Source organism: Panthera uncia, chromosome B4 (assembly GCF_023721935.1).
Source record: "Panthera uncia isolate 11264 chromosome B4, Puncia_PCG_1.0, whole genome shotgun sequence".
NCBI classification, from domain to species: domain Eukaryota; kingdom Metazoa; phylum Chordata; class Mammalia; order Carnivora; family Felidae; genus Panthera; species Panthera uncia.
In genome coordinates this window covers 54433085-54447913 of record NC_064809.1, presented here as the reverse complement: position 1 = coordinate 54447913, position 14829 = coordinate 54433085, and the positions used below count along the sequence as shown (strand labels likewise).

The 14829-nt window shown below is 36.7% G+C and overlaps 1 protein-coding gene across 4 annotated transcripts in view; it reads left to right on the top strand.

The window, feature by feature from the left end:
• The window catches only part of C2CD5 (C2 calcium dependent domain containing 5), a 100755-nt gene that overhangs the window by 4302 nt on the left and 81624 nt on the right, over positions 1-14829 (top strand). For all 4 annotated transcript variants that reach the window (XM_049625185.1, XM_049625181.1, XM_049625182.1 and 1 more), the window contains exon 3: positions 10708-10794. In XM_049625185.1, the coding sequence (XP_049481142.1) occupies positions 10708-10794 (87 nt within the window). The remainder of the gene's footprint in view (positions 1-10707; positions 10795-14829) is intronic.

Genomic DNA, 14829 nt, shown 5'->3' with positions numbered 1-14829 from the left:
TACACGTTGGTTTTATTTCTTGACAATTATGTATATGAAAACTCCATTACAGTACTTTTATCTGTAGAATGAGATGGGTTTTTAATCCTTTGTGACTGTCTGGTAGGACATTTGAAAGTCATGAGACAAGTCTTCATTGTAGGGGACTATTTCTTGCATTGCAGGACACCTACCTTCTCTGGTCCTTCCTCCTAAATATTACTATTGTTCCCCACAAAAACACCCATAGAAATTTCTAAAATTCCCTTAGGAGTTGGTTCTGTCCCTTTTTTTAAACCTCTGAATGAGGGGAGAGAGAAGAATGGATCCTTGAAAAAACTTGATATTAAATGTCTATTAGAGGAGGGGGACCAGGGGAAGAAAACGGAAATTATCAGCCAGTTGGGGGAGAGAAAAATCAGGAAAGTAATGTCTGAAAAGGCAACAGGGGAAGTTTCTGGAAAGAGGAAGCCCTCAACCATTTAAATGGCACTGAGGAGGTCAAGTAAAGAGGACAGAGAAATCACTGTATTGGACAATATGGAGGTTGTTACTGATGCCAACAAGAGGAATGTGAAGGAAGCCCATATTGTAATGAGTTAAAGAGGGTTAACAAGGGGTACAAGGGAGGTGAGGAAGAGGTGTGGCAAGAATGGACAATTATTTAAAGAAATACAGCTGTGAAGAGAGGAGAAATGGTGTGTTATTTGGGGAGTATGTGTCTTTCAGTACTTAAGTTAGAAGATATTAGAACATATTTGTGTGGTAACAGGAAAAATCCAGCAGAAAGGGAAAGATTAATGCAGGAAAAAGGGGATAATGAAGGATTACTGTATAATAAAGGGATAAATTGTGTGATGTAGACTGTAAGTGCTGTATAAGCTCGTAAGAGAGGGAGATAATGGTGCCTGAGCTGGTCATGAGAAGTCTTTGTGCTGGACTTGAAGGATGGTCAAATTTCTATAGGCAGAGAGGAAAAAAGGACATTTTTCAGATGAATAGGATAAACTTGGTAAAAGCAAAAGGAGAGGGATAGAGCATATGTAATTGAAGGGAGGATTCTTGTGGGGAATAAAATTTGCTAGGTAGGGAGATGCAGATTATTGAATGGTCTGAAAACTATGGGGTGGAAGTTTGTACAGTAGAAGCTCTGTTAACAAATTTGCATTAATTCACTCATCACAGTCCCCAGTGTTCTGCATTCCTTCCATAAGCCTATTCTTTTTTCTTTTTTTATTTTAGGGACGGAGTATGAGCAGGGGAAAGGGGCAGAGGGAGGGAGAGAGAAAGGGAGGGAGAAAATCCTGAGATCCTAAACAGGCTCCATGCTCAGGCTCCATGCTCAGGCTCTGCCTGAGGGGGCTCAATCTCAGGACCCTGGGATTATGACCTGAGGCTGAAATCAAGAGTCAGATGCTTAACCAACTGAGCCACCCAGGTGCCCCATCCATAAGCATATTTTTGAATACCCACATTGCTAGATTATTCTCCAGTGTGCCTGTGTGCGTGCTTCTCCCATCAGTTGGCTAATAATACTTTACCAAAAGGCAGTTTTGTTTTTTTCCCCAAACCTGTTTTATGCCAACTCTATTTGTTATTGTAATGTATTTAAACCTTATGTAAATTGGTGAAATAAGTGTGAAAATGAAGTTGATAATGTTATGTAAAGACATATGGATACAGTCACTAAACATTACTCTTGAATTAGATGAAGAAAAGATTGTAAAAAATCTAGGATTCTGTGTTCATATATTTTTACAAGCAATTTTAAGTTCTACCATCATAAAAAAAAACCTAAACTGGAAATCACAGATGGTACATTATGGGTGTGGCTTATGTAAAAAAGATGATGCAGAACTCTTAACAGTGGACCCTTACTCAAATAAGAGGCCTTAGCCTTACATTCAAAGATAGAGGAATGAATATTTATTTGTATGTTTTATCTTAAAATGTTTACAGTTTGTATCATTTTTAATGATTCCTTGATTTAACCATATTATTTGATGAACTGATCAAATACTGGTCTGGATTGCATTGGTTGAGGGAATTTCTACTACATATGATGTGAGAAATTTAGGAAGCCAGTGAAGACCAAGTAGTATTTAAAGATGTTTATTCTTGCAGGAATTTCCAGGATAAATGAGGTAGAAGTTCTGTATAAAAGAAGTATTAATGGAAGTTTTTGCTGGTATTAATGTGCATGTTACAAACTGTTCAGCAAGGTATATTGTCATTTTGTGTTTACCCAGGAGCCTGTGAGTGAACAGAGAGAGGAAAAGAAATTAATGTTTAATGACATACCAGACATTTTGCTAGGTCTCTACATGCATTTTTTTCATGTACTACAACAACCCCCCTTTCAGAAGAGGAAACAGCCTTAAATAACAGGTTAAATAACTTTTTCAAGGTAATTTAGCTAATGAGTGGGGAAAGAGAATGCTTTTACTTTACTAGGGAATCTCATTAAAATCCCTGAGGTTCTTTAATAAAGTTGTAAGGCATTCATTTAATTGCTGGGTAATAAAATCTCCTTCAAATTAAATAAGACCAAATGAACTATGATTCTTTAGTAGAAGGGGAATCATCACAATTTGCAAAAATACACACTTTAGCCTTTTCCTTTTTCTAAAATGTTTGTTTAATGCAGTTTGGAGCTATCAGATCTTTACTGTATCTAGAATGGGCAGTTGACCAAAAAAAAAAACAATGAAAGGCACAATATAACAGTACAGTATAGTGGGACAAACCTGAAGGGGGCTCTGAATTCATAACGTAAAGAATGATATGGTAGTTTTGGCAGTTGAATCCAAACCGTTAAGTACATTTGGCTTTCGAAAGGTTTTGAATAGTTTTATGATCCTAACCACATTTTACTTCAAATTAAGCAGTTACTGGGTAATTTAAGCAATAAGTATTTCCTTGATATTTTGAATATTAAAATGTAATGAAATTTGTAACTGAACAGTAATTTCTGTTCTTCTCAGGGTTCCCCATCCCCATTAAGTTTCATTCTTTACTGTTTGTGATTTAAAATAAGTTATTGAAGTAATACATGAATAGCTCCCATTACAAAAGATTGAAATAATTCAGAAGTAAAACTTGAACGCCCCTTCCTTTGTACTTACTATGCTGTACGCTGTACTGTATTTCCTACCATGTCAGTCCTCTCTTCAGAGATGATTGCTGTCAATTCTTTGACATGTGTTTGTTTACTCCCCCTCCTTCCTTTCAAAAAAAAAAGTTTTATCATATTTTAAAAAACGACTGTAATAATGCTTTATATATTTTATAACTTGTTTTTCAGTTATTGTGTCATTGACGTTTCCACATGACAGTGCATAAAATCAATTCCATTCTTTAGTGGGGATACATGTGATTTACTCAATAATTTTCCTATTGAATGACTAGATTTTTTAGGTTTTTTTTTTGTTTTTTTTTTTTTAGGAAGGAGACTCATGTGAAAATGTTTCTTTAGGATAAATTCCTGGAAGTGGATCCAGAATTTTATAATTTTAATCAAAATAAATATGATTTGAATATAATATGATTTGAATATATTTGAAAATATAATATGATTTGAATTTTTTATGTTTTTGAATTTTAAAATAATACATTTTACAAATAGGAAGTGTATGTGCATGGTTCAGAATCAGAAGGTACAAAATGAGTCAACCTCTCATACTGTGTTTCTTTTAACCAACCTGTTCTGTTTTTTCTAGGGTCCGTTGTTACCATTTGTTGTACATTCTCAAATAACCTGTGCAGTATGTAGGCATATATTACATGACTTATAACATTTTGGCATTTTTTTCCCCCAAAGAATGCTATACATGCTGTTCCATTGAAGAAAGATCTATTTTGGTGATCTATACCAGTGCAGAGAACTGCTTCATTCTTCTAATTAGCATTTGGACTGTGTGTCTTTACCATACTTCATTTAACCAGTTCCAAATTGGTGGATATCTAGGTTATTTCCAGTCTTAGGCTACCATGATGCTGCCTGTATATGTCATTGTGCACTTCTATATAAAGTTAAAGAGTATAGGCATTTAACATTTTGATACATTGTCAAACTACAGTCCTTAGAGATTGTTTTAATTTATATTCCCACCAACAAAGTATTAGAACACTTCATCAACACTGTTTTAATTTATATTCCCACCAACAAAGTATTAGAGCACCTCATCAACACTGTTTTCAAATTTTTTGCCAATGTGGTAAAAATGTTGGTTTAGTTTGCATTTCTTAAAAAAATTTTTTTTAATGTTTTATTTATTTTTAAGACAGAGAGAGACAGAGCATGAGTGGGGATGGGACAGAGAGAGAGGGAGACACAGAATCTGAAGAAGGCTCCAGGCTCTGAGCTGTCAGCACAGAGCCCGATGCGGGGCTCGAACTCATGAACTGTGACATCGTGACCTGAGCCGAAGTCAGACTCTTAACCGATTGAGCCACCTGGGCGCCCCTAGTTTGCATTTCTTATAGTATGAATGTGGTTGATCATCTTTTGATGTATGGTTGACCCTGGAACCGGGTGGGGCCTCTTAGGGGCAGTTGACATCCCTCTCCCAACCCAGCACAGTTGAAAATCCACATGTAACTTTTGACTCCCCCCAAAATGAACTACAAATGGCCTGCTGTTGACTGGAAGGCTTACTGATAACATAAAGTTGGTTCACAGATTTTGTATGTGAAATGTATTATACATAATATTCTTACACTAAGATAAGCTAGAGAAAAGAAAGTGATACTGAGAAAATCATTGGGGCACCTGGATGGATCAGTGGGTTAAGCAGTGGACTTGTGTCGGCTCTTGATTTTGGCTGAAGAAATCTCACAAACCGTGAGACCAAGCCTCACATCAGGTTCCTTGCCGACAGTGTAGAGCCTGCTAGGGGATTCTCTCTCTCCCTCTCTGCCCCTCTCCCATGTGTGTGCTCTCTCTCCCTCTCTTTCTGTCTCTCAGAATAAATAAAATCATAAGGCAGAGAAAATATATTTATAGTACTGTTCTGTGTTATAGATACTGTAAGTTTACACTGTATGATTACAAGGTGAATCATCTATAACTACATCAATATTGTCTTAAATGATACAAAACACAGTAGATGTTCCACATATTACTAACACTAGACATCAAAAATGGAAAGATACTGTGAAAAAGAAATTCTTCATTTAGAAGTATAATGATTTATACATTGGTAACAAAGAAGCAGCAGTATGATTGCTTTATGGTAGCCTAGTGTAATTGATAGGATTGCTTCACAGGAGCCTTGCTTATACATTAACAAATGAATTGTTATAAAAAATTTTTTATTGAAAAATTTTTATGATACACAGTATTGCAGTTTTAGAAATGTAATAATGCTGTATTAGAAATGTAGCTAAAAAAAAAAAAAAAAAAACCCGTGATGATAGGCTGATACACAGTTTTTCCAATAATGGAGAGGCACAGTGTGGTATATAATTCTTTGAAAGCAAAGTTATAAAACAGAAAAATAATGTGATTAATTTTGTATTAACTATTGCTCACCTGTATCTATATAAGTATAGGCTAACCGCTTCTATACAAGTCTAGTACACAATGACTACTTAGGCATCTGATGATGGCACAGAAATGCCTTATACGGTTCTTACTGTACAGTTATTAGATTTTCACATGAAGACACTCACACAACAGATACGCTTATTAATTGTACAGCATGATTTATTAAGTGGAAGTGGATTGTCAGGTCTTCATCCTCATTGCTTTCATGTTGAATATGTAGAGGTAGAGGAAGAGGAGGGGATGGTCTTGCTCTCAGGTGGCAGAAATGGAACAGGTGGAAGAGCTGGAAGGGGAGACAGGAAAGGGAGGCACATGGTAATTTGCAGTTTCTAACATTTTTGCTTTTTCATATTTCGAAAAGTATTTCCGTACAGTACCACTGTTTGTGTTAGTTTCGGTGCTAGTATCCTAGAAAGGTCTATGTTGTAAGAGAAGTCAATAGCAGTCTTGAATACTCAGATCCCTTCTGTCAGGTTGTTTAATATCAATTTATTTTCTGGCACTGCTTCTTTTACATTTTTTTTCTCATTATCTGGCACTGGTTTGGAAGCCCTCATCTCCATCAAGTTGTCTTCTGTTAATTCTTCTGGTGTGGTGTTCATTAGCTTTTAAATTTCTCTAAGATCCATACCTTGAAACTCTTCACCCTTCACCGTTTTTGCTATATCCACAATCTTTTTATTATTACTTTAAAAATTTTTTAATGCTTATTTATTTTTGACAGAGTGCGCGTGCGCTAGAGCATGAGTGGGGGAGGAGCAGAGAGAGAGGGAGACACAGAATCTGAAGCAGGCTCCAGGCTCTGAGCTGTCAGCACAGAGCCTGACACTGGGCTCGAACTCACGGACTGCGTGATCATGACCTGAGCCGAACCGAACACTGAACTGACTGAGCCACCCAGGCGCCCCGCTATATCCACTGTCTTTTCCATGATTCCCCCCTTTTAAAAAAAGTCTTTTTTTTCAAGTAGTCTCCATGCCCATTGTGGGGCTTGAACTCAAAACCTTAAGATCAAGAGTCACATGTTCTACCAACTAAGCTAGCCAGGCTCCCCTCCATGATTCCCTTGATTGGCTCTGTTGTAAGTCCTGTGAAGTCATGTACAACATCTGGACACATTTTTTTATAGCAGGAGTTTATTGTTTCAGGCTTGATGGCTTTCATGGCTCTTTCTATAATAATGATGGCATTTCAGTGGTATAATCCTTCTGGACTTTTCATGATGTTCTCGTGGAATTCTCTTCCATAGTGTTGACAATCCTTTCCAAAAAACACCATGTGTAATGAGCTTTAAAGGTCCTTATGACCCCCCTGATCTAGAGGCTGATTATAGAAATGTTGTATTTGGGGGCAAGTAAATCACTTTGATGCCCTTGGTGTTGAACTAATGGGGTTCTGGGTGACCAGAGACATTGTCCAATGTCAAAAGAACTTTAAAAGACAGTCCCTTAGAAGCAAGGTATTTCCTGACTTCAGGCATCAATGGAATCAATCCAGAAAAAGAATTCTTGTTGTCCAGACCTTGTTGTATAACCAAAAGACTGGCAGCTGGTGTCTGTCTTTTCCTTTCAAGGCTTAGGGATTAGCAGCTTTATAGATAAGGGCAGTCCTGATCATAAACTTGACTGCATTTGCACAAAAGAGTAGAGTTAGCCTATCCCTTCCTGCCTCAAACCCCAGAGCTTGCTTCTCTTCCTTACTAATAAATACCCTTTTTGGGATTTTTTTCCCCCCACCAGAATAAGGCACTTGTGTCTGCATCAAAAACCTGTTCAGGCAGGTTTCTTTTCAGTGATTTTTTCAGTGGCATCTGGGAACTTGTCTGCTGTGTTTTGGTCGGTGGCAGCTATTTCTCCTGTTATCTTGACATGTTGTAAGCCAGTCCTCTTTCTAAAATCAAGATACTATCCTTTGCTGGCATTAAATTATCCTGCTTTAGATCTTTCATCTTCCTTTTGCTTTAGGTTGTCATATAATGACTTCACTTTTTTCTTGAATCATATTAGAGTGTAGTGTATCCTGCACCCATGTAAAAGCTGCATTTTCAATATGAAGTAAAAAGGTATTTTTCAAAAACTGCAAGGTTTTTGCACCTGTTGGCATAGCTGCAGCGGTGTCTTCACGAATTTTCTCTATTTACAGTGGTCCTTATGCTGGATTCGTTTATCTTGAAGCAGCAGGCAACTGTAGCTGTAAAACTCGATCTGTAGTACATATCAAGCAATTCAGCTTTTTCTTGTTAATGTCATGACTTTTCTTTGATTCTTGGAAGCACTTCAAGCAACCCTAGTGGCACTTTGTATGGGTCCCATGATGTTATTCAAGGATTACAGTATTACACTAAACACAATGAAAAATACTCAAGAACTGCAAGAGGTTACTTTGTGCTGCAGTATGCAATTTACTGGAGAGACGAACTGCTCACATGGAGATAGGTAGCATGGTACAGTGTTTTAAGTGGATACTCAAAACACTTGGGCTCATGGCAGTGGCAATAGGAAGTGGTATGAAATTATTCTAGTACTACAGTGTGTGCTACAATTCATTTTATGCAGTTATGATTTAACACTGCATCTTTACATTTCTCTCAACTGCAAATGGCATTGTGTATGCTCTTATGTCTTTTTTTTTTTTTTTTTTTTTGCATGTCTTGATCAGTTTTAACTTTTTATAGTTAGTGTGTATTTTATGGTAGTAAGTGATAAAATAGACTGGTATTTACATATATCTTATGCATTCCTGACATAACTGTTTCTTAGTTTATTTGCTATTTCTAGGGGGTTTTTTGCTATTCATTTTGTTTATGAGTTTTTTCAATTTGTCACAAATCTCCAAAAAGTTCTCAAGTATATTTACTGAAAAAATCTGCCTATAAAGTGGATGCGTGCTGTTCAAACCCATGTTGTTCAAGGGTTAACTGTACTTTAAAAACATATATATTAAATAGATAAATAAAAACCATCTGTATTTCTGTTTCTTTGAATTGTCTGTTCATGTCCTTTGCCCATTTTTTTGTTGGGTTGATCTTTTTCATATTGCTTTATAAGAGCTCATTAAAAATGGAGGAAAGTAGCTGTTTGGTACATATTTAGCAAATACTTTGTCTCAGTGTTTTGTTTATCTTTGACTTCCTTTATGTAAAAAAGATTTTGTTTTTAAGTAATCTCTACACCCAACGAGGGGTTGAACTCACAGCCCTGCGATCAAGAGTTGCTCGCGCCCCATTGCTTCTCGTCCTTTTGGTTAAGATCAAAAGTATGGTAAGAGTCACATGCTCCACTGACTGACCCAGCCAGGCACCCCTATTTTTGACTTTCTTATATTTTTTTAAAAAATTTTTTCTAATGTTTATTTTAGAGAGAGAGACACACACACAGAGTGCAAGCAGGGGAGGGGCAGAGAGAGAGAGGGAGACACAGAAACTGAAGCAGGCTCCACGCTCTGAGCTGTCAGCACAGAGCCCAACGCGGGTCTTGAACTCAGGAGCCTTGAGGTCATGACCCAAGCTGAAGTTGGATGCTTAACTGACTGAGCTACCCAGGTGCCCCTTTTATATACTTTGCCATGCAAAAAGTTCTTATTTTTACTGAATTTCTTAAACCTTTTCTACCCTCTAACTATGCTGCCTAAGTACATATTTAGTACTTGGTATTGTGCCTAATAATTCAAATTAAATGATAAAACACCTAGAAAAATATACAGAAGATAAATTTTTTTTTTTTTTTTTTTTGCTTTTAGAAAATTTCCTGAACTGATAGAACAACAAAAGCAAATATTATAAAACCAGTGGAGATTTCTTGCAAAAAGGAAAGGAGGTTTCGTAGATTATTTGCTTGAACTAGCATTTACTAAGAATCTACAGTATGCAAAACTATGTCCTGGGTATTGTCTTAAAGGGGATAAGCTTTAGTGAACTTAGAGGTTAGGAAAGATAATGGTAAAAACTAATAGAATTAGGGCAGAGATCAAATTTAGGAAAGGCAAGACCATCTAGGAAATAGTAGTTCCCTAGCTGTTTTGCTTTTAAGCTTCTGGACGACTTCTCGGGTTCAGTCAGATTTTATAATCTCCATTCTTTGTCTGAAGAAAGCCCCAGGGATTTAGTTTGCTTTTTGCATTCTTCATTCCTTTCTTATTTTGGATCTTTGTGATTTAAAGTTTATTTATTTTGAGAGAGAGAGGGAGAGCATGCTCGAGTGTGGGAAGGACAGATAGAGAAGGGGAGAGAGAATCCCAAGTGGGCTTTATGATGCAGGGCTCAATCTCATCATGAACTGTGAGATCATGACCTGAGCTGAAATCGAGTCAGACGTTTAACTGACTGAGCCACCAAGGTGCCCCTTGGATCTTTGTGATGTAGTGTATGCCAAGACTGGCTATGAAATAAGATAGTCTCCCCATACAATCCCTTACATTGTTCCTGAAGATAAAACCCTTAATGATAATGGTTTGCTGTTGATCATTATGTGTGCACACAAATAAGGGCTTAAAAAAATAACAAAACGGGGAAGTGGAAAATACAAGGCATATACATATATATGTTTTAAGTTTGTTTATTTTGAGAGAGGGTGTGTGTGAGTGAGCAGGGAGGAGCAGAGAGAGGAGAAAGAGAATCCCAACCAGGCTCTGCACTTTAAACATGGAGGCTGATGCAGGGCTCGAACCCACAAATTGTGAAATCATGAGCTGAGCTGAAATCAAGAGTTGGACGCTCAACTGACTGAGCCACCCAGACCCTCACAAGGCTATTTCTAAGTTCTCACAATAATGTGCTATAGTTCTGGATTCTCATGCTGAGATGGTGAGAGGATGGTCAGCTGGCTTTTTTACCTTCTGATTTTATTCTTGCTGGTCCTCTGCCATTAAGACTCCTCTTTTGTCTGAACTTTTATTCCTGAAGGCTATATTGACTCCTTCCTTCATATTGACAAAATAGTCTGGTTTTAATTTCTGTGTAGAGCTAGTCGAAGAGTGAGTAATTTCTTATTTCAGGTATAGCCTATGAACTTACTGGACCCATCTGTGCTTTCTTCTCTTTTATTTCAGGGGATAGTTGCCTTTTTTCCTCCTTCATGGTTCATCCCCCTCCCCCTCCCCCCCCCCCATTGCTTGCCTGATGTTAAAATTTACTTTTATTCACATTTTTTGATATTTATATTTGATCATTTATTTGTTTTTAGGTAAAATTTGGTAATACCACCTTTAAAACAGATGTGTATCTCAAGTCCCTCAACCCTCAGTGGAACTCAGAATGGTTTAAATTTGAGGTAAGTTTTAATTATTTTATTTTTATTTTTTTTTTAAGTTTATTTATTTTGAGAGAGAGTGCGCTTATGTGTGTGCGGAGAAGTGGCAGAGATGGGGGAAGGAGAAAGAGAATCCCAAGTGGGCTTTGCTGACAGTGCAGAGCCCAATGTGGGGCTTGATTCCACTAACTGGGAAATTGTGACCTGAGCTGAAATAGAGTCTGACGCTTAACTGACTGAAGCTCCTTGAGGTAAGTTTTTAAATGTCAGCATTTTTGAGTATATTTTTTTGGAGGTGAGAGGTGACCCTTTTCCCTTAGGAATGTAGGAGTACTTTTTATTTCAGGTATAGTAGTTTTCCTACACCATAAAATTTTTTTTTTTTTTTTGCTAAGACTATTGCGTTTTTAAAAAATAATGTTAAGAAAATATAGTGTATGAATATAAAAACATTTAAAAAATAGAATCCCTCAGAAGTATTATATTATCGTTAAAAAATAATGTTAAGAAAATATAGTGTATGAATATAAAAACATTTAAAAAATAGAATCCCTCAGAAGTATTATATTATCGTTACTGTAATTCTAACAGTTACCAAAAATCACTTAAGAACAGTATACAGATTAAATTTTTTAAAAGTTGTAATAAAAAGTATATATAAAAAATGTTGCCATTTTAACCATTATTAAGTATCATTTAATAGCATTAATTACCTTCACAGTGTTGTCTAAACATCACTATTATAAAACTTTTCATCACTCCAAACAGAAATTACTCATTCAGGGGCACCTGGGTGGCTCAGTCAGTTAAGCACCTGACTTGGCCTTAGGTCATGATCTCACGGATTGGCTCTGTGCTGACAGCTCAGAGCCTGGAGCCAGCTTCCGATTCTGTGTCTCCCTCTCTCTCTGTTCCTCCCTGGCTCATCTGTCTCTCTCTGTCTCAAAAATAAATAACGTTAAAAATTAAAAAAAAAAAAATTCATTCAGCAATAACCCCCATTCCCTCTTCTCCTAGACTCTGATAACATCTAACCTACTTTCTGTCTCTTCGAATTTGCCTATATTAGATATAAGTGGAATCATACAATATTTGTCTGTGTCTGGCTTTCACTTAGCATAATGTTTTCAAGGTCTATCCATGTTGTGTCATGTATTAGAATTTCTTTATGTTTTATGGCTGAATAATATTCCTCTGTGCATGTGTATGTCACTGTTTATCCATTTATCTGTTGATGGATACTCAGATTGTTTTCATTTTTTGGCTACTGTGGATAATACTGCAATAAACATTAGTGTACAGGTGTCTGTTTGAGTCCCTGTTTTCAGTTCTTCTGGTTATATGCCCAGAAGTGGAATTGGTGGGTCATATGATAAATTATATATTTAGCTTTTTGAGGAATTGCCAGACTTTTCCCTAGTGGCTGCACCATTTTACATTCCCAACAGCATGAATGAGAGTTCCAGGTTTTCCACAACTTTGTCAAGCTTTGTTATTTTTTTTTTAAATTTAAAAGACCAACTATTTATTTATTTATTTATTTAAATGTTTATGTATTTTGAAAGAGAGAAAGAGAGAGAGTGAGTATGAGCAGGAGAAGGGCAGAGAGAGAGGGAGAGAGAGAATCCCAAGCAGGTTCTGTGCTGTTAGAACAGAGCTTGATGCAGGCTCAATCCCGTGAATTGTGAGATCATGACCTGGGCTGAAATTAAGAATTGGATACTTAATTGACTTAAAAGGTGCCCCTGTTTTTTTCTGTTATTATTTTTTTCTTAACATTTATTTATTTTTGAGAGACACAGATAGAGCACAAGTCGGGGAAGGGCAGCGAGAGGGACACATAGAATCCGAAGCAGGCTCCAGGCTCCGAGCTGTCAGCACAGAGCCTGCAGGGCTCGAACTCACAAACTGTGAGATCATGACCTGAGCCGAAGTCGGAGGCTTAACTGACTGAGCCACCCAGGCGCCCCCCCGCCCTTTTTTTTTAATCATAGCCATCCTAGTAGGTGTGAAGTGACATTTGCAGTGTAATTTTCATATCCATTTTCCTCATGAATGAGGTGACATGATTTCTTAGGATTAAGGACCATTTGAGTTTCTTGTACTTGGAACTACCACCTCATGTTTTAACTCCCCAGAGAAGATATTTAGAGATGACATTAAGGAGGTAGACTTCACAGGACTTGGTGACTAGCTTAATATGAAAAATGTAGATGTGATGTTGTAGGTCATTGGTTTTGACTTGCATTTTGAAATGACTAGTCATGGTGAGTCTCTCTTCATGTGTTTCACAGTGTGTCTTCTCTGGAAAACTGTTCAAGTTCCTTGCTCAACTAAAAATTTGTGTGGGGGGGTGCCTGAGTGGCTCAGTTGGCTAAAGCATCCAACTTTGGCTCAGGTCATGATCTTCCCGTTCATGAATTTGAGCCCCGTAATGGGCTCTGTGCTGACAGCTCAGGTCCTGGAGCCTGCTTCAGATTCTGAGTCTCCCTCTCTCTCTGCCCCTGCCCTATTTACACTCTCTCTCAAAAATAAATAAATATTAAAAAAATTTTTAAGCCCCCCGATGCGAGGCTTGAACTCACGAACTGTGAGATCATGACTTGAACAAAAGTTGGATGCTTAACCCACTGGGCCACGAAGGTGCCCTACTCCTTTACTCATTTTTAAGTTGGATGGTTTATTTTTTTGTCGTTAACTTGTGAAAGTTCTTTTTATTTTTATTTTTTTAATTAAAGAAAAAATTTTTTTTAATGTTTATTTCTGAGACAGAGAGAGACGGAGCTTGAGTGGGGGAGGGGTAGAGATGAAAGGGAGACACAGAATCTGAAGCAGGCTCAAGGCTGTGAGCTATCAGGACAGAGCGCAACGCGGGGCTTGAACCCACAAACTGTGAGATCATGACCTGAGCTGAAGTTGGTCGCTCAACCAACTGAGCCACCCAGGTGCCCCGTAAAAGTTTTTTATATTCTGAATATTAAACTCTTATCAGATCTGTGATTTGCAATTATTTTCCTGCATTCAGTAGGTTGTCTTTTCATTTTTCTTGGTAGTTTCCTTTGATGCATAAATGTTTTTAATTTTGCAGTACAATTTATCTTTTCTTTTGTTGCTCACACTTTCGGTCTCAAATCAGAGTCTGTTGCCAAATTTGGGGTTATGAAGATTCACTACCATGTGTTTTCCTAAGATTTTATTATTTTATCTATTATAATAATCTGTTATTATTTATCTGTTTTATCTGTTATTTTATCTGTTATTTTTTTATCTGTTATCTGTTATTTTATCTGTTAGGTCATTGATTCATTTGGAGTTAAATTTTGTAATACTGTGAAGTGAGAGTTCAACTTCATTCTTTTGCATGTGGAAATCTAGTTGTTTCAGTACCATTTGTTGAAGAGACTGTTCTTTTCCCATAGAATGGTTTTGGTACCTTTGTCAAAAGTCAGTTGGACACAGGTATATGAGTTAATTTCTGGACTCTCAATTCTGTTCCATTGTTTTATATATCCTTGTGCTATTACCATACTTTTATGATTACTGTATCTTTGTAGTGAATTTTCAAATCAGAACGTGTGAATCCAACCTTGTTCTTTTGTACTGATTTTTTTGTCATGGAGCATTTTGATTCCTTTTCTGTTTTCTTTCATATATATACGTATATACATGTACACGTATATATACATATACATACACATATACATATACATATATATACACATTTTTTCCCCTTGCTGTTTTAAAATTGACATTATGTATTTTGAAAATGCATCAGTTTGCACATGCATAAAATCTTTTTTGTCATTTTAAACTAAGTATTAAGGTGAAAATGTGGAATATAAGAATCAGAGAAAGTAGACAAACTTGATTACATGATTTCAGATGGAATTAGAATAACAGTGTTTTTCATCATCCTAGCAAAACATTCAAATGCTCATATAGCTTCATTTTGATGGCTTTTTTTTTTTTCCTTTCTTCCATAACCTTAGAAATGGTTAAAAAAAAATAGTCTTGTTGGGGCACCTGGGTTCCTCAGGTTGTTGAACATCCAACTCT